Below are 21,100 nucleotides of genomic sequence, written 5' to 3' on the forward strand. Positions count from 1 at the left end.
GGAAAATGTCCGATCGGAGCGTGTTGTCGGAAATTCCGACCGTGTGTGGGCTCCATCGGACATTTTCCATCGGATTTTCCGACACACAAAGTTGGAGAGCAGGAGATAAAATTTTCCGACAACAAAATCCGTTGTCAGAAATTCCGATCGTGTTTACACAAATACGACGGACAAAGTGCCAGGCATGCTCAGAATAAATAAAGAGATGAAAGCTATTGGCCACTGCCCCGTTTATAGTCCCGACGTACGTGTTTTACGTCACCGCGTTCAGAACGATCGGATTTTCCGACAACTTTGTGTGACCGTGTGTATGCAAGACAAGTTTGAGCCAACATCCGTCGGAAAAAATCCTAGGATTCTGTTGTCGGAATGTCCGAACAAAGTCCGACCGTGTGTACGGGGCATTAGTGTTACAAGGTCTCAGGTGTGAATGGGGAGCAGGTGTGTTAAATTCGGTGTTATCGCTCTCACTCTCTCATACTAATCACTGGAAGTTCAACATGGCACCTTATGGCAAAGAACTCTCTGAGGATCTGAAAAAAAGAATTGTTGCTCGACATAAAGATGGCCAAGGCTATAAGAAGATTGCCAAGACCCTGAAACTGAGCTACAGCACGGTGGCCAAGGCCATACAGCGGGTTAACAGGATAGGTTCCACTTAGAACAGGCCTTGCCACGGTCGACCAAAGAAGTTGAATGCACGTGCTCAGCATCATATCCAGAGGTTGTCTTTGGGAAATAGACGATGCGGGAATGTGAGTTTTTATTAGGTGGCGATGTGAATGAGGCCTCATGACTGAGTGTCTCCATCCACTCCCTCCTATGTACTTGTATAAAGATGCCATACACCATGCAATCTGATTGTACAATCTCTGTACAAATTCCTTTAGATTTACCAGAACTATTGAACAGAGAACACACCTGAACAATATATTCAATTTATAGCAAATCAGGCAGGCCCTTGTACTACATAGCTGATGGGAGATCTAAATGAGATTGTACACTCAAATTGTATAGGACGTGGGTGGAAGGTGGTATTGTAATGAGGGAGGTGTGGTCCAGAGTGGTGAACATACCCTATCACGCCCTCTTCTGTGATGCAACAAGGAAGTGATGGCTTCTGGGAGATGACCTAACAGGAAGTGAATGCTGATATAAGCTACAGGAAGATATGTAATTTGAAAATCCATTCAAAGATACCACAAGACTGACAAGGTTCTAAATATCATGTGAATGAGGTAAGTGAGAGAAAAGCACATTGGGAGGGCTGGGTCAGGAATGACATTGGAAAACGCTTCTATTTAATATGAAAAGGGAAATTCTGCCCAAAAAGGTGAACTTATCCTTTAAGCTTGACCGCTTCCCGACCAGCCGCCACAGTTTTACTGCGGCAGAATGGCACGGGTGGGCGTAGCGCCGTTACCTTACGTCGGTCGCACGTGCCCCCTAGGCGGCCGCGATGATCGAAATCGTTTTAGAACCGATCAGTCTCCAGGCCAATGATTTATGGCCTGGAGCTGCTGATCGGTCCTGATGAATGAAATCCTCCCCTGCCTGTGTAAGTGTAAACACAGACGGGGAAGTGATGTCATCTCACCTTGTGGAACTCTTTTCCGTTCCAGAGAGAGGAGAGGGGACATCCAAACACTACACTGACACAGTACACATTGGCACACATTTCACCCCCCTGATCGCCCCCCCCAGTTAACCCCTTCACAGCCTGTCACTGTGTCACCCAGTGCAGTTTTCATATTTTTCTTTGATCACTGTACTGGTGTCATTTGTGAAATCAGCATTAGGGTACTTAGTAGTAGCCCCAGATAGCTCTAGGGACCCCCCAAACAAGGTTTAACCCCTTGATCACCCCCTGTCACGAGTGATCACCGTATTAGTGTTAAGGGTGACTCTGGTTAGCTAGTTATTTTTTATAGCGTCAGGGCACCCGCCGTATATTACTCAATAAAGGTTTAACTCCCTGATCACCCAGCAGGTGACATCAGTTTTAATGTCAGTCAGGGTCTGCGTCGCCCCAGACAGTGTCAGATTAGTGCCAGTAGTGCTAACACCCACGCACGCACCATACACCTCCCTTAGTATAGTGTCTGAATGGCTCGATATCTTTGATCTGTTCAGAATTATATTAGCGTCCCCAATAGTTTAGGGTTCTCAAAAACGTAGCGTTAGCGGGATCAGCCCAGATACTTGCTAGCACCTGCGTTTAGCCCCTTCGCCCAGCCCAGCCCACCCAAGTGCAGTATCAATTGATCACTGTTACTTACAAAACACTAAACAGATAACTGCAGCATTCGCAGAGTCAGGCCTGATCCCTGCAAATGCTAACAGTTTTTTTGGTAGCGTGTGAAGCAGTCGCTGACAGTCAGGTGCTTTTTTTTTCCTGTGAGTCTCACTAGTGTACCAGTATATTTAGAGGCCAAAATGTGCAATCGAAGGTACATTAGTGAAGAGGCCTACACGTTTCTGAGCCTGACAGATAAGAGTGAAGAGGAAGTCACCCATCTGTCCGATTCTGGCTCGGAATATGAACCACTAGACAGCAGCGGCACCCTGACAGATGGCAGGGACCACTACTCCGTCGCCAGAGCTAAGGTCAGGTGTACCCGACCCAGTTCTTCTGCTGTTGTTGAGGTGCAAGAACTGCAGGGCTCTCATATGGAGCAGAGAGCCAGTACTAGGGCCGCTCATCCTTCTGATGAACTGGCAAGCACCAGCGGGCTAGTACATCCTGGTCGTACATCCAGCACTGCAGTAACACGTGGTGACGTGGCGAGTCCCATAAGTGCAGTTCAAGCTGGTGAGGTGGCTAGCACATCTAGTGTCCCGCAGCCACCAAGAAGACAGAGACAGGCCCATCGAGCCCATAGCGCCCTTCCTGCTGCATTTGCCAATCTGATTTGGGAGCCCACCACTTCTGCAGCACCCGTACTTCCCCCATTCACTGGCCAACCCGGAAATCAGGTGGAAACAGTTGATTTTACGTTACTTGATTTTTATTTGCGGTTTTTCACTGAAGATCTATATAGATCAATTGTGGGCCAAAGCAATTTGTATGCTGGTCAATTCATTGCCGCTAATCCCCAGTTGATCCTTGCCAGAGATTGGAGACCTATTACGGTCTCTGAATTTAAGACCTTCCTGGGCCTATCCCTCCTCATGGGCATAACTAAAAAAGTGAGTTGCGGTCATATTGGTCCACTGATCCAATTCACCATATGCCCGTGTTCTCTGCCTCCATGACCAGGGCACGATATGAGCAGATCTTGCAGTTCATGCATTTCAATGACAATGAACTCTGTTGTCCTCGGGGTGACTCTGAATACGATTGGCAATACAAAATTTGGCCCCTTGCAAACCACTTTAACCAGCAGTTTGCAGCCTTGTTTACTCCCAATCAAGTTGTCTGCGTTGATGAGTCCCTGATTACGTTTTCTGGCTGCTTGTCATTCAAACAGTATCTTCCCAGCAAGCGTGCCAGATATGGGGTCAAGATGTATAAGCTCTGTGACAGGGCAACAGGCTATACATATAGTTTTATGGTTTACGAGGGAAGAGATAGTTACGCAGAGCCAGAGAACTGCCCAAACTACACAGGGAGCGCTGGTAAGATTGTGTGAGACTTGGTGTCAGCCTTATTCGGAAAGGGGTCCCACTTGTATGTGCACAATTATTACACGAGCGTGCCACTTTTTAGTCACTTGTTTGATCATGGAATTGGCGCATGCGGCACTATGTGATCTAATCGCCGAAGCTTACCCCAGCAGCTTGTAGATTGCCATCTTAGGCTGGGGGAGAGAGCCTGCTTGAAGTGTAATAATTTGCTCGCTGTGAAGTGGTGGGATAATAAGAATGTTTTCGTTTTGTCCTCCCTTCACGCAGACACGACGGTCCAAATTCCTATGGCTACTGGTGTTGTGTAAGGATGAGCCGAACACTCCCCGGTTCGGCTCGCACCAGAACATGTGAACGGGCAAAAAAAAAAAAATCGGACGAACAAACGAACACTGTTAAAGTCTATGGGACACGAACATGAAAAATCGAAAGTGTTTATTTTAAAGGCTTATATGCAAGTTATTGTCATAAAAAGTGTTTGAGGACCCGGGTCCTGCCCCAGGGGACATGTATCAATGCAAAAATAAAGTTTTAAAAACAGACGTTTTTCGGGAGCAGTGATTTTAATAATGCTTAAAGAGAAACAATAAAATGAAATATTCCTTTAAATATTGTGCCTGGGGGTGTCTATAGTATGCCTGTAAAGTGGTGCAGTTTTCCCATGTTTAGAACAGTACCACAGAAAAATGACATTTCTAAAGGAGAAAAGTCATTTAAAACTGATCGTGACTGTAATGAATTGTCGGGTCTCGGCAATATAGATAAAACTCATTGAAAAAAACGGCATTGGGTCCCCCCCCCCAGTCCATTATCAGGCCCTTTGGGTCTGGTATGAATATTAAGGGGAACCCCGAACCAAAAATTAAAAAAAAAAAAACTGCGTGGGGATCCCCCTCAAAATCCATACCAGGCCCTTCAGGTCTGGTATGGAAATTAAGGGGAACCCTGCACCAAATTTAAAAAAAAATGACGTAGGGGTCCCCCCAAAATCCATACCAGACCCTTATCCGAGCACGCAATCTGGCAGGCCGCAGGAAAAGAGGGGGGATGAGAGAGCACCCCCACCCTCCTAAACTGTAACAGGCCACATGCCCTCAACATGGGGAGGGTGCTTTGGAGTAGCCCCCCAAAGCGACTTGTCCCCATTTAGATGGGGACAAGGGCCTCATCCGCACAACCCTTGCACGGTGGTTTTGGGGGTATGCAGGCGGGGAATCTGGAAGCCCCTTTTAACAAGGGGACCCCCAGATCCCGGCCTCCCCCCTATGTGAATTGGTAATGGGTATATTTTACCCCTACCATTTTACCAAAAAAAAAAGTGTCAAAAATAGTATAAAAGACAGGAGACACTTAGGGACAAGTCCTTTTATTAAAAGATAAAAAAATAAAAATGTCCCGCAATGTCCATTCATCTTCTATCACGCCGCCCGACGAGCCAAAAAAAGAAAAAAAAAAGCCGCAACACCCCTGCCTCCATGGTAGGCTCCCGCCGAGTGACGCTTCTTCTTGATGACAGCTGTTATATAGCTGAGGGCAGGGCCACTCTGTGACATAAACAGGTGACCCCGCCCCCCTCTGACGCCATGTGACGTCAAAGGAAGACGAGGTCGCCCGTTTACGTCACTGGGTGGCCCCGCTCTCAGCTATATAACAGCTGTCACAGAGAAGCGTCACTTCCAGATTCCGATAAGCCCCCCGCCCGCATACCCCCAAAACCACAAGGGTTGTGGGGATGAGGCCCTAGTCCCCATCAACATGGGGACAAGGTGCTTTGGGGGGCTACTCCAAAGCACCCTCCCCATGTTTAGGGCATGTCGCTTGGTACGGTTCAGGAGAGGGAGCGCTCTCTTATCCCCCCTCTTTTCCTGCGGTCTGCCAGATAAGGGTCTGGTATGGATTTTGGGGGGACCCCTACACCATTTTTTTTTTTAAGTTTGGCGCAGGGTTCCCCTTAATTTCCATACCAGACCTGAAGGGCCTGGTATGGAACAGCAGTGATTTGGTTAAAATGACTGCTTCCAAAAAAACGGCCGTTTTTAAAACTTTATTTTTGCACTGATACATGTCCCTTGGGGCAGGAACCGGGTTCCAAAACACTTTTTATGACAATAACTTGCATATAAGCCTTTAAAAGGCGCACTTTTGGCTTTTCATGTTAGTGTCCCATAGACTTTAACATGTTCCGCGGCTTTCGAATTAGCCACGAACACCGCATATTGTTTGGTGTTCGCGGAATGTTCCGAACAACTAAAGTTTGGCCTGAACTTATGCTCGGGCCAAACCGTTCGCCTATCCCTAGTGTTGTGGAGAAACCCCTGTGTTCACGAATATAACCTTAATATGGGAGGGGTGGACCTCAATGACCAGTTGTTGGTGCCGTACCTAACTGCCCGTAAGGCCAAGCGCTGGTATAAAAAAGTGTCTGTATATTTATTCCAATTGGCTCTGCTGAATGCTTATGTGCTATACAAAGCTTCAGGACAAACTGGATCCTTCCTTAAATTACAGGGAGAGATCATCACAACCCTTCTGTTTCTAGACGGTGCTATGGCCCACCTTCCCAATGCAAATGCATTGAGCCGGCTGCATGAGAGGCATTTTCCGTATGTCCTCCCTGGTACCCCTACCCAAAGAAATCCCCAAAGGAAATGTCGTGTCTGTAGAAAGCGCAGATTTAGGCGTAACACCTGCTATTATTGTGCCTCCTGTCCTGACCAACCTGGTCTTTGCATTGGTGAAGGTTTCAAACGCTACCACACACTAGTGGAGTATTAGCGTAGGGTACAGCATTGCACAGTCCTAGGGCACAGTTATACAGGGTCTCGAAAGATGAGATGGCCATCACATTTGAGAGACCCTAATCTGAAACGTTTACAGTTTATATAAAAGTGCAAAAAAAAAAAAAAAAAAAAAAAAAAAACACACAAAAAAATAAAAAAAAGCCAAAAATAGTTGTAATTTTATTTTTCTTCTCTCTCTATTGTTCTCTCTCTTATGTTCGCTCTCTATTGTCTGCTCTATTGTTCGCTCTCTATTGTTCTAGATCTATTGTTCTCTCTCTATTGTTACTGTATTTTAGAACTGTAATGTTTTATTTTTACTATGTTTTATTGCATTTGCTTTGCAGGTATGGTATTAAGGTACTGTATTATGGTACTGTAATGTTACTTTGTTTTACTGTTAACCATCATTTGCTTAGCAGGTACGTCATTCAGCTGCAGCAGGGGTTTATTTATTCTGACAGCAACCGCGTTTGCTCCCACGATACGTAAAGCCGTGACTCCAAGTGCTGTAGGAGGTGATTTCACCACCACAGTTAAAAAAAGAGCATATATGCTTAGCATATATGCATATATGGGGCAGGGGTGGAGGAGCGATTTGCTCCCAACATTAGGGGGCATTGCCCCCATGCCTCGGCATATATTTTTTAGGCACAAATTGCGTTAAAAAAATGTTTTATTTTTACTATGTTTTATTGTATTTGCTTTGCAGGTATGGTATGTCTTACTGTTCTACTATAATGTTACTTTGTTTTATTGTTAACCATCATTTGCTTAGCAGGTACGCCATTCAGCTGCAACACTGATTTATTTATCTTGACAGCAACAGCGTTTGCTCTCACAATACGTAAATCAGCGACTCCAGCGCTTTAGGAGGTGATTTCAACATCACAGTTAAAACAAAAATGGTGCAGAAGTGGGTGGATGAAGGGCGGTATTCTAATGGTGGGCATACCCACGGATCAATCTCTTTTTTTCATGCCCAACAAGGACCAGCAACGTACTGGTATGTTGCTGGACTTTGAGTGGTTATACCAGAATGATGCCTGCAGGTTTAAGTGTCATCCTGGTATCATTCTTTTCAGGCAGCAGTCGGCTTTCATGTAAAAGCAATCCTAGCAGCTAATTAGCCTCTAGAACGTCCCCCACCATCTTCCATGGTTTTCTTGGACTCTCCTGTCCCAACAGGGAACCCGAGAATGCAGCCGGGGGTTCCGCCAGCTGACCATAGAGCTGATCGGAGACGAGAACCACTCCAATCATCTCTATGGCCTAAGAAACCGGAAGCTATGAGCATTTCATGACTTAGGTTTCGCTGAATATAAACAGCGCCATTGGGAAATTGGGAAAACATTTTACAGGACAGTTCAAACCCCCCCCCCCCATGACCCCATTTTGGAAAGTAGACACCCCAAACTTTTTGCCGATAGATATGTTGAGTCCATGGAATATTTTATATTTTGCCACAAGCTTCGGGAAAATTACAAACTTTTTTTTTTTTGCACCAAGTTGTCACCAAATTATATATTGCTAAAACATGCCATGGGCATATGTGGATTTACACCCCAAAATACATTCTGCTGCTTCTCCTGAGTCAGGGGAAAGCACATGTGTGACTTTTTGGGAGCCTAGTCGTTTACAGGACCCTGAAAACCAATCACCGCCTTCAGACTTTCTAAGGGCATAAAACGGTAATATCACTTCCTCACTACCTATCAGTTTCGGAGGTCATGAAATGTCAAGATAGCACAAAACTAGAGGTCGACCGATATATCGGCCGATATTTGGCTTTTTTTACTTAATCGGCATCGGCCGATTGTGCTGATAAAAAAAGCCGATAACTTCAGCGGGACTTGCAAATGACTTCTGTAATAGAAGTCAATGCAGTCCAGGCGGTCTGGCTGGGGGATTTTAACACCACACTAAACCCATCGGTAGATAGACTTCAACCCTCGAATCCACATCCAATAACCAACAGAGAAACCAAATTTGCCAAGCTAATTTCCTCCTTTCACCTTGTGGATTCTTGGAGATACAAATACCCACACAAACAATCCTTCTCTTGTTTCTCTTCCTCCCACGGCTCTATGTCTAGAATTGACATGATATTGCTATCATAAAGTCTCGCACCCCGACTACTAGAGACGACCTTTTCTCCCAGACTGTTGTCTGACCATAGCCCATACTGGATTACACTAAATGTGCCCACTGACAAACCAAAGCGGAATTGGCGATTAAACCCGTTCTGGCTCTCACTACTTCCTGAGGATGATGAACTTATGAATGAGTGGAAGTTGTTCTTCAGGAACAACGATCGCTCAGCTCCCCTGGCAGCAGTCTGGGAGTCTTTTAAATCTCATGTTCGCATGATACTCTCAACCCGCATTAACAGAATTAAAACAGATTCCTCTGGAGAGCTTGATAGAGCGATAACGGTACTATCCCAATCTGAACAAAATTATATAGATGATCCCTCTTCCGCAAATGCAGACCTACTTAAACTTCAGACCAGAGTAGTAGCCCAACTCCAATATGGGAAAGAACGACACAAAATGTTCTTTGCTAGACAAAAGCTGTTTGAGCACGGGGAGAAGGCTGGCAAGCTCCTGGCGTATCTAGTACACAATGAAGATAGACCCCCTGTGGTAATATCTTTACACGGTCCTGGCGGTGAATCCATTATAAATCCCCTCATAGTGACATCTATGTTTAGGGGTTTCTTCATTGACCTCTACACCTCAAAAAGTCCTGAGGATAAGGGCCCAATGAACTCCTTTTTGGAGGAGACGTCACTCCCCCAATTAACAGAAGACCAGGTTAATCCCCTTGAGGCACCACTCACTGAGGAAGAAATAGCGTTAGCTATTGCTGGATTTGCCAGGTCCAAATCCCCGGGCTCGGACGGCCTACCAATAGAATTTTACTCCCAATTCAGCGATTTTCTGATCCCAAAACTCCTAACTTTATATAACCACCTATTTGAGACATTTACACTTCCCGCTTCCATGAGAGAGGCAACAATAGTCCTCATACCCAAACCGGGAAAAGATCCAGGATACCCCGAATCCTGCCGCCCAATCTCCCTATTACAAGTAGAGATCAAGATACTAGCCAAGGTACTCTCCCTCCGACTCAATCAAGTCATTCTCTCTCTGATACATACGGATCAGGCGGGGTTCATGCCTGGTCGTAACACCTCGTTCAACCTACGAAAATTGTTTATAAATTTACAGGCTACACATGAAAATGTAGGATCCCGGGTGATTGTAACGCTTGATACGGCCAAGGCATTTGACTCTGTAGAGTGGGGATACTTATGGCAATGCTTGGGAAAATATGGCTTTGGCCCCAGATTCCTTAAGTGGATCAAACTACTTTACCAAAGTCCCACAGCTAGAGTGGTGGCGAACGGGTGGCCGTCTCAAGAGTTTGACCTCAGTCGAGGCACGAGACAGGGCTGCCCTCTTTCCCCACTTCTCTATGCCTTAGCTGCAGAGCCTTTGGCTGTGTCGATCCGTGCAAACCCTGAGATCGTGGGTCTACAAATGGGAACTCTAACTGAAAAAATTAGTTTATACGCGGACGATACTCTATTATATCTCGCTGACTCAGGCCCATCCCTTCAAAAAGCATTACAGTTGATCGAACACTTCGGAACGTTTTCCGGTTTAAAGATGAACTGGGAAAAGTCTCAGATACTACCTATAGACAGCTTCCCACCATCTGAATCATGGACAGACACCCCACTAAAAAGAGCAGACACAATCAAACACCTGGGAATCCATATATCCAGAGACCCGGCTGATTATATTCCCCTCAACATTGAACCCCTCTTTTCACTAGTCAAAACCAAAATACGTACTTGGGCCCGTCTACCACTAGGAGTATGGGGTCGCATAAATCTGATAAAAATGGTTCTTCTCCCAAAAATACTTTACATATTGTGGCATACCCCACTCTATCTCCCATTAAAACACTTTAAGTCTCTCGAAGCTTTACTCAAACCCTTTGTGTGGGGGACTAGCAGACATAAAATCGCATGGTCAGCGCTTAAAAACCCGACAGACATGGGGGGAATGGCTCTACCGGATCTGAACCTTTATTACATTGCATCACAATTATCACAACTATTCCATATAGACAAGACAGACAATGTACGCTTCCTGACCCTTCTTTGCTCCAAAAGTGTGCAACTCACAGGCGATTCTCTTTACGCAATTTCGGCGGGATCCAGGAATACTGAAGTGGGGGGAGACAAGAAGTCCTTGTTACACCATTATAGACGCATTGGGACCTTGCTTCTACCAAACTAGAAATACCAAGACTACACGATCACACACCGATATGGCACAATAGAGACATGTCAGAATTCATTAACATGCCGGACTCGGAGTTGTGGGAGTCTAGGGGAATTTACTATATACATCATCTGCTGTTCAATGGAACTCTCAAAGCTTACGATACACTCAAAGAGGAGTTTTCTCTTCCAAACTCCATGTTCTTCAGATACCTGCAAGTAAGACATGCAACCCAAACACAATTCTTGCAGGTTGGGGCTCCGCCTACTCTTCATCCCGTTATGGCTATTATTAAAAATACAGACCCACGTGGACTAATATCCACATTTTATAAGATGCTTCTAACTCCTACCTCGTCAAAAATAGCGTTTGATTTGAAGCCTCCATGGGAGAGAGAGGTAGGCCTGATGGAAAATGAGGAGTGGGAGGAAGCCCTCGAGACATGCAAAGCAGTATCACCAAAACTATCGGACAGACTCTCTCAGATTTACATAACACATAGAACATACCTCACCCCAATTCGAGTAGCCAGATATAAGCGTAATCAGTCTACTCTATGCCCGATGTGCGGCCAAGAAACAGGTACGTTCTTTCATTTAATATGGACATGCCCCAAGATTCAACAATTATGGAAACAGGTCATAACATTTCTACACGACACCATGGGTTCCCCAATAACGCTAGAACCAAAACAATGTCTCCAAGGGATATTTCCAGACACAGTTGATAAATTTACCAAGGTATTCCTACACGAGACTCTATTCTCCGTCAGAAAAATTATTGCAAGAAAGTGGATGAGACCATCCCCTCCCAGTGTGACAGAGTGGAAAATAGAAGTTAACACTACCTTGCCATACAAAAAACATATTTACATTAATAGAGGATGCCCGACCAAATATAACAAAATTTGGGATCGATGGTTGCAAGAACCTGAAACTTGCACTTAATCATAAATTCGCTCAGTAATATAACACATAGATCTCTGTAGCTAAAACTCTATTCCAGGTGGCCATCGGCCACCACGATTTCTAAATATCGGCATCGGCCAGAGAAAAACCCATATCGGTCGACCTCTACACAAAACCCCCACAAATGACCCCATTTTGGAAAGTAGACACTTCAAACTATTTGCTTAGAGGCATGTTGTGTCCATGGAATATTTTATATTTTGCCACAAGTTTCGGGAAAATTACAATTTTTGTTTTTGGCCTAAATGTATGACTAAAATTAAGTTTATTGGATTTTTTTTTATAACAAAAAGTAGAAATTATCATTTTTTTTCCAAACTTTTGGTCTTTTTCTGTTTATATTGCAAAAACTAAAAATCGAAGAGGCAATCAAATACCATCAAAAGAAAGCTATTTGTGGGAAAAAAAGGACGCAAATTTAGTTTGGGTACAGCATTGCATGACCACGCAATTACCAGTTAAAGCAGCGCAGTGCCAAATTGTAAAAAGTGCTCTGGTCATTGAGCAGCCAAATCTTCCGAGGCTGAAGTGGTTAACTGCATACAGGCAAGTCTACTTAGAGCCGGTTCACACGGGGGCGACTTGTCAGGCGACCTAGCCGCCTGACAAGTTGCCTCCCGTTCTGTACAATGGAACCGTTCTAAGAAGAAAGGTTCCTGTACTACTTTGGGGGCGACTTGCATAGACTTCTATACAGAAGTCGTCTTGCAAGTCGCCGCGGCAGTCGTGTGCAGGTCGCCTCGGTGAGGCGACCTGCAAGTCGTGCCGCTTCTAATGTGAACCGGCGCTAACTCTAGAAAAAAGACAAGCAGCATTTGAATTCCTAATATGACAGACAGCAAGATTAGAATCACAACATAAATTGAGTTTAGCCTCAAGGAATTTTAAAGAACTCTTGAAGATTATTTCAGAGTGGGACTGCAACTAATGATTATTTTCATAATCGAATAGTTGGCCAATTATTGTTACGATTAATCGGATAATGACCTTAAAAAAAGTGTGGTGTTTAATTTAGTTAATATGTAAAGTTAAAAAAAAGGTAATTTCTTCTTAAATATCTATATGCAGTGGTAAATATAAATAACTAGCTATATGGTTAGTAGGCAAAATCTCTAATCCACTCTGAGAATAACAGACAGAAGAGATATACTGTATATACTAATAGAGGTTGAATCTGGTAAATATCAGACTCAGAGATCAACATTTTTATTTAAAGAAAAAAAAATTAAAGACACTTTTGCCGATTTTCAGACAGAACTGTAATATATTATGTATGACAGACTTCCTTGTCATAGGCAGGTGGCTTGATAAAAGCTACCTGCACCTGCGGTCACTTATGCTGGCCATAAAAAAACAATGTTCCTTCAAAAAAATGTTATTTCATTTTAATAACATTTGTTTGATTTTCTAATCGTTAGTGGGGTCAAAGATTTTTCGTATGAATATTCTCGTCCGAAAATAGATACGTGTATGACCAGCATAAGGCTTGGTTCACACCTATGCAGTTAGCTGAGCAGTGCACTAAGCTGTACGTGTGCTGCACTGTATTTCCTGATATGTAAACAAATAATGCATTCTGTATGCAGGCCAACTTATTGGCTGACCAACTAATCGATAATGAAAATAGTTGACAACGGACCAAATCGCACATTCTAGATCTTAAATTAGGCGCCACAACCAAAAGTTTACTACAGGTCCAATACCCTTTTGCCTGATTAGACAAGAACATATCATAATCTATAATCTATAACAAAGCTAGAATTATCCTGGTCCGGCATACTGGCAGCATTCAAAATGCTCCACCTGCCACAAATTCTTTACTTATTCAGGACTCTTCCCATTCCCATACCCAAATACTTTTTCAAATCTCTCCAAACCGTATTCAACAAATGTATATGGAAAAATACCAAACCTAGAAGCGCACATTTTACACTCATGAAAACACAAATTAGCGGGAGGTTCAGTATCCATTGACTTTGAGGACTACTACTTAGCATCAGCACTGGACCAACTCACCAAATGGTTCCACCCAGATCTTGGTAAGCTGTAGGGCAAAATAGAGTGTTCATCGCTACTGCGCCCAAATTATAGTGGCTGATGAGCACCCCTCACAAATACCGTCGGCATTACCCCCTACAATGAAAACCCCGGCTATTGCATGGAAAATACGGGCCCAAACTAGTCATACCTTCCCTAACACTCCACTGATACCAATCCCAATTGAGTCCCTTCACCACCTATCACCAGATTTATCGCTATCCATGTGGTCCTGTCAGGGAATCAAATCCATTCAAGACTTATTCCAAAGCTCCCGACTGAAACCCTTTCGCTCTTCTACAATGCAAATTTAAACTACCGCATACCGATTTATTCAAGTATATTCGTGTCAAACCCTGCCTTGATACAATACGTCTTCCCCTATATACAATACATCCAAAAGCATGGGAATTTTTAACAAATCCATCCCCAAAAGCAAAGGGGTTATCTTTATTCTATAATATTCTACACCAAAAACTCTGGGAGACTGATTTAGGACAAAAATAATACACAGAACATCAATGGCAGCGAGCCGTACAATCAATATACAAAGCAACTAAATGCTCTGCTTTATGGGAACTCGCCCAAAAACTGTCCCATAGATGGTACATAACCCCTTCAAAACTTGCATTCTTTAGTACAAATTCCCCAGAGATATGTTGGAGATGCAATTCAAACAAAGGTGACATGCTTCACATATTTTGGCAGTGCAACCGTCTCAAAAATTATTGGAAAACTATTTTCCAAGTCCTAATGGATATTGCAACACAACATATCCCCCTGTCACCATACTTGGCGATCTTAAACCTCAATATAGACTCTGTACCACAGCCCTTCAGACATGTAACCACACACATCCTGCTAGCTGCAAGACTGAGTATAAAAAGATTGTGGAAAACAGAAATGATAGTTATGAATTAGCCATGGCTTCCAGTGGAGATTGTCTAGCTAAAGAAAAAAGATTGTGATTACCATGGGAACAATGGTCGGGTGCTGCGAAATTCCTGTGATGTAATAGAAATTACCCTTAGTTTGGTCATGATATAGCAACAAGTCAGAATTGAGAATTTTAGTAATGTTTCATATTTAGGTTATGCAAAAGACACTAGATTTATGTCTCCCCCAAGTAACAAAAGAGGTCCCATTGAGGTTTCTTGGGGGAGTAGGAACCACAACTTCATGGTAACCATATAAGTATACCTGACGTATAAGTTTCTGCTTTTGTATAAACTTTTGCTTTTCTGTTAACCCAACTCATATAACATATTTCTATGTATTGAAGTGTACACACTACTTCGTAACAAGACGTACAATGTCTACATTGTTTTCTTTTCTTTTTTTTCTTGGATCTATTATAAAACAATAAAAAAACATTGATCCAAACATAGTTGACAACTATTTTCACATTTGATTAATCAATTGTTTCGGCCCTATTTCAGAGCAGTAACATATAGAAGTGAAAAAAAGGGCAGGGGGGGGGGGGGGTGAGGGTACTTAGTGGGACTTTATATGAAAAGTATGTGAATACGTCTCCATTTTTATTACTTATTTATTTATTTTTTGTTTCTCACATTTAGAAGTGGCCTTTACTATGAGGCAGTGAATGAATTCCTATACCAATGGAGGAATTGCATGGGGCTATAAAAAAAAAAATTACGAAACCTGGAAAGTCCTGGACCAGGTGGTCTTCTCTCAGGATACTATAAGATGTTAGAAACTGACATAGCATACTATGTGAAAGCCTTTAATAGCTTAAAGTGGAGGGCCACCCTAAAATAAAAAATTGCATCAAAAATCTTTAAAAAAAAATTAAAAAAAACAAAAACAAAAACATTTGAAATTTTTTTTTTTTAACTTACTTGAAACCCTTGTTGCTAGGCAGTCTTCCTAATCTGCCTCTTCCTATTCCGCGGCGCTTAATCCTCTTCGGCGAGCGGCCCCGTTGCCTTCTGGGAACTGTGTGTCCCCCAGAAAACCACGGGGCCATTCACAAAGCGCCGTGCGCATGCGCAGTAGGAAACGGGCAGTGAAGCCGCAAGGCTCCACTGCCTGCTTCCCTTCGTTAAGATGGAGGCGCTGAAGGCCAATCCGATGGAGGGATCAGCCTCGGGCCACAAAGCATCTGCTTAGGAGTTGGAGGAAAAATTAACATAAATAAGTTGAGCCAGTCCTAAAAAAATTTGACTTTATGACTTGAAACTACCCTACCAACCCAAGATGTGTGACCCTCTAATGTTTTTAGCAGTTCTCCTTAGTTTTAAATTTGGGGTTTTAAGGGTAACCTTCCAAGCTGTCGAGAAGTAAATTTATGATAATATTAGTGCTAGTATTTTAAATTTTACCTACTTGATAAAATAAAAAATGCCAGGGCAAGTACCATGATTTCTGTGAGAGGAGATACATAACCACAAATGTGGAACATAGACATTAAATTGCATACGTGTACCTAAAATGAAAAATGATATCTGATACTAGGTCCAGTTTAACCACTTGTAGCAGATAAATATTTTTTTTAAGTAGCATTTTTTTTGCTTGCATTTATGGGAAAAATGATTAATCATACTAATGAAGCTTAAAGAAAGAGCAGGCATATCCCACACCAGAATACACTGAACGCTGATTTTCCACTCCTCATACTACAGTTGTGTGAAAAAGTATTTGCCCCCTTCCTGATTTTTTTTTTTTGCATATCTCTCACACTTAAATAATTCAGATCATCAAACAAGTTTTAATATTATGCAAAGATAACTCGAGTAAATCCAATATGCAGTTTTTAAATTATTATTTAATTTATTAAGGGAAAAAAGCTGTTCAAACCTGCCTGGCCCTATGTGAAATAGTAATTGCCCCCTCCCATGCTGAATTATGAAGGAACTGTGATTAACCACAATTTTTTGGAAAGTTTAGTTAAATTTCACTTGCCACACCCAGGCCTGATTACTGCCAGACCTGTTGAATCAAGAAATCACATAAATAGAAGCTGTCTGACAAAGTGAAGCACGCTAACAGATCACAAAAAGCCACACATCATGCCAAAAATCGAAAAAAAACAGAACAGATTAGAAACAAAGTAATGTACATGTATCGGTCCAGGAAAGGTTTCAAAGCCATTTCTAACGCTTTGGTACTCCAGTGAACCACGGGGAGAGCCATTATCCACAAATGGAGATAACTCAGAACAGTGGTGAACCTTTTCAGGAGTGGCCGGCCTACAAAAATGACTCCAAGAGCATGATGACAACTCATCCAGGAGGTCATAAAAGAACCCAGAACATCTAAAGAACTGCAGGCCTCACTTGCCTCAGGTAAGATCAGTGTTTATGATTCAACAATAAGAAAGAGACTGGGCAAAAATGGCATCCATGGGAGACTTACAAGGCCAAAGCCACTGCTGACCAAAAAGAACACAAAGGCTCATCTCAAATTTACCAAAAAAAAATCTCAATTATCCCCAAGACTTTTAGGCAAATATTCTGTGGACTGATGAGACAAAAATGTTACTTTTTGGAAGGTGTGCGTCCCATTACATCTGGCATAAAATTCATAACAAGAACATCACACCAACAGTCAGACATGGTGGTGGTAGCGTGATGGTCTGGGACTGCTTTGCAGCTTCAGGACCTGGATGATTACCTTAATTGATGGAACCATGAATTCTGAGCTCTACCAGAAAATCCTAAAGAAGAATGTCCGGCCATCGGTTTGTGACCTCAAGCTCAAGTGCACTTGGGTTAAGCAGCAGAACAATGATCCGAAACACTACAGCAAGTCCATCTCCAAATGGTTCAAAGAAAGCAAAATTTAGGTTTTGGAGTGGCCTAGTCAAAGCACGGACTTAAATCCAATTGAGGTGCTGTATCATGACCTTACACAGGCCGTTCATGCTGGAAAACCCTCCAATGTGGCTGAATTAAAACAATTCTACAAAGAAGAGTGGGCCAAAATTGCTCCACAGCAATGTGAAAGACTCATTTCCAGTTATCGCAAACACTTGATTGTAGTTGTTGCCGCCAAGGGTGGCACAACCAGTTATTAGGTTTGGGAGGGGCGATTACTTTTTCACTTAAAGCCAGGCAGGTTTGGACAGCTTTTTTGCCTTAATCAATGAAACCATCATTTAAAAACTGCGTTTCTGGTTATCTTTGTGTAATAATAAGAGTCATTTAAGTGTGACAAATATGCAAGAAAAAAAAAAAAAAAAATCAGAAAGGGGGTAAATACTTTTTCACACAACTGTATAAGGCCCCTTTCACAGGGCTTTCCAATCAGGTCCGCCTGTCAGTTTTTCAGGCGGACCTGATCGGACGCTCCATTCACCTCTATGGAGCGGCGGATGTCAGCGGTGACATGTCACTGACATCCGTCGATATCTGATCCAACCCTGTCTGTGAAATCCAGATGTATAGTGACTCCATTTTCCATCTGTCTGGAGGATCGGATGGGATTGGATCAAAACAGACAGGCGGTCCGTTTTCATTCAATCTCCCTATAGAGGAGAGCGGGGCTCTGACAGGTCCGTTTTTGCACAGTGGGCGGATTCGGACCTGTCATCCCCCTGCTCAGCAAGGATCAGTGGATCAGTCCCCTGCTGAGCAAAGCAGAGTCCGTCGGTCGGACTGCCTGTTTGAAAGAGCCCCAAGTGTGTAAAGATAACAACCAACACAACTTAGTGCACACTATTTTTTAGTAATATACACAGGTAGATTTACTAAAACCGAATAGTGCCAAATCTAATGCAGCTGTGCATGGTAGCCAATCAGCTTTTAACTTCAGCTTGTTCAATTAAGCTGTGACATAACCTGGAAGCTGATTTTTATGCAGAGCTGCACCAGATTTTGAACAGTTTTAGTAAATCAACCCCACAGTATACCTGCTGCATTCTTACTATAGACTGTGCACTTATATTTTCTAAAATGGGCACTTGCTTTACCTAAACACAATGCATACAGGACTTACAGCCATTCTCTACCTACCTCAGGCCCTTTCTCGCCTTCTTTGTAAATCACTTCATACTTCACAATACTGTCCTGGCGTGGAGGACTCCAGGTGAGACTAATGCTGGTTTCTGATTTGGCTTCAGCTCTGAAATTCATTGGCTGTCCAGGAACTACATAAAGAAAAAAACATAGAAAGTTAACATGCAATGAAATGTTTTCCTATTTTATTGTACCACGTGTATATTATTGTTAAGGCATCACTGATAATTTCATTCACTTCCTGTCCTGATGATAGCATTGTGACCAAGAAAGGAAAGGATTGAAAATCTCCAATAAGGACACAGACAGCATTTAAAAGCAGGCTAGGGTTCTATTAAAAAATAGGATTTTTGATGCTGACTGTTATAGTTTTCTCTCACTTTCTGTTCTAGAGACAATTTTGTCGCCAGCAGTGGATAAAAAAAAAAGTCTCTACAATAGTGGCACAGAAAGCAATAAAAACGGACAGACTCTGACTCCTTATTCTATGCAAAATTATAAAAAGGTTCTAGCTGAAGATACATTTTACAAGGTTGTTGATATAAAAACAGAAGAGCATAAAATTCATGATGTCACATGAGTGTCTCTCTCATAGAGCATAGAGTGTGTGCTGACAGTTCACCCCTCCCTTCAGACAGGAGAGTAGAGAGAGATAGAGAGCTGGTCAGTTTCTCCTCCTCCGCCCTCTCCTCCTGTGTTGTGAGCCCAGCAAGGAGGCACCCACAGAGGCAGGCACCCCCTCGTGAGATCTCCATATTAGAAGGTTTTGGCCTTGAGCCAATCATTATGGGACTGTTCCAGAATATTGTTCCTTCCGGCATGCAGCCGACGCATAACAGGTTCCCATGAATGGTTCTCCTCTAGCTGCCTCGTTTTTTTACCCGGTCTGACATCATTCTTTCAACATATACACTATCCTTATATTGTCGGTCTGGCACAAATGAACATATAATATTTGATCTGAGGGGCCATGAGTGCTACATGAACATAAGGTCATTCTTAGAGAATCCATACATGTATACATTATTTTCAATTCTCAAAATCCCTGATGAAGGTACCAGAGCTACCGGAAACTCGTCGGGTATCGGGGTACATCACTCCCATGAGAGTACATTAACGATTGTCATCCTGTAGTTTTTTTTTTTTTTTCTCTGTTCTTGACTATGCCTCCATGCTGTATGGAATGATTTGTTTGATTTTCTTTTCTGATTTTTTAATATACTGTATAATATAGATGCTTTCACGTCTTTTTTAAGATCAATAAAACAATATTTTTTACTTGAATGGGTCTGGTGGTCTGTTAAAGTCCCAATCCTAGGGGGTTTTTTTGTTCAACAATTCATGTGTTGTGAACCCAGGTGAGGTGCACTTGGAGCCACATCAGGGTTGGTCGGATTGTGGCTTCAGCAGTGGACCTAGCTACAGTACATTCTGTATATCCTGGAGGGAGTGAGAGTAAGATACCGATCCTCACTGTCTCTTCTTGCAAACCTCATGCCGCTTATCTGTGCTACACAGTGGCGACTGGTGCTCAAAATTTTTTTGGGGGGCACAAACAAAATGACAAATTCTGGAGAAAAATCCCCATCAAGTGCAGCCTCATTGTGCCATAAAACGCAGCCACTCTGCCCATCAAACGCAGCCACTCTGCCCATCAATTGCCGCCACTGTACCATCAAACACAGCCACTGTGCCCATGAATTGCCGCCACTGTGCCCATCAAACGCAGCCACTGTGCCATATCAAATGCTCCCACTGTGCCATCAAATGCTGCCACTGTGCCTCAAATACAGCCACTGTGCCCCATCTAATGCAGCCTCACTGTGCCCCATCTAATGCAGCCTCACTGTGCCCCATCTAATGCAGCCTCACTGTGCCCCATCTAATGCAGCCTCACTGTGCCCCATCTAATGCAGCCTCACTGTGCCCCATCTAATGCAGCCTCACTGTGCCCCATCTAATGCAGCCTCACTGTGCCCCATCTAATGCAGCCTCACTGAGCCCCATCTAATGCAGCCTCACTGAGCCCCATCTAATGCAGCCTCACTGAGCCCCATCTAATGCAGCCTCACTGAGCCCCATCTAATGCAGCCTCACTGAGCCCCATCTAATGCAGCCTCACTGAGCCCCATCTAATGCATCCTCACTGTGCCCCATCTAATGCAGCCCTGAACCTCACTTACCTTACAGGCAGCTCCGCTCACGCCGTGCGTTCCACGGAGCTGCAGACGTCACTTCCGGGTTCCCTGAAACAGGGTAATTGCGCCGCAAAGCAGGTCAAAAGCCTGCAAATGAATCGCCTCGTCTGCAATCTCATGATATTTATTTATTTTGTGACTGCTGGGTGGGGGAGCGGAGCCCGTGCGCCTCCTATGGAGGGGCCGCTGTGCTTATCTACTCTGCTTCAATTAACA

General features: G+C 43.3%; 1 protein-coding gene across 17 annotated transcripts in view; it reads right to left on the minus strand.

Moving 5' to 3' along the window:
- The window catches only part of PTPRS (protein tyrosine phosphatase receptor type S), a 744,226-nt gene that overhangs the window by 361,054 nt on the left and 362,072 nt on the right, over window positions 1-21,100 (minus strand). For all 17 annotated transcript variants that reach the window (XM_073594561.1, XM_073594552.1, XM_073594489.1 and 14 more), the window contains one exon: window positions 18,684-18,817. In XM_073594561.1, the coding sequence (XP_073450662.1) occupies window positions 18,684-18,817 (134 nt within the window). The remainder of the gene's footprint in view (window positions 1-18,683; window positions 18,818-21,100) is intronic.

This window comes from Aquarana catesbeiana, linkage group LG01 (genome assembly GCF_042186555.1).
Source record: "Aquarana catesbeiana isolate 2022-GZ linkage group LG01, ASM4218655v1, whole genome shotgun sequence".
Lineage (NCBI taxonomy): Eukaryota > Metazoa > Chordata > Amphibia > Anura > Ranidae > Aquarana > Aquarana catesbeiana.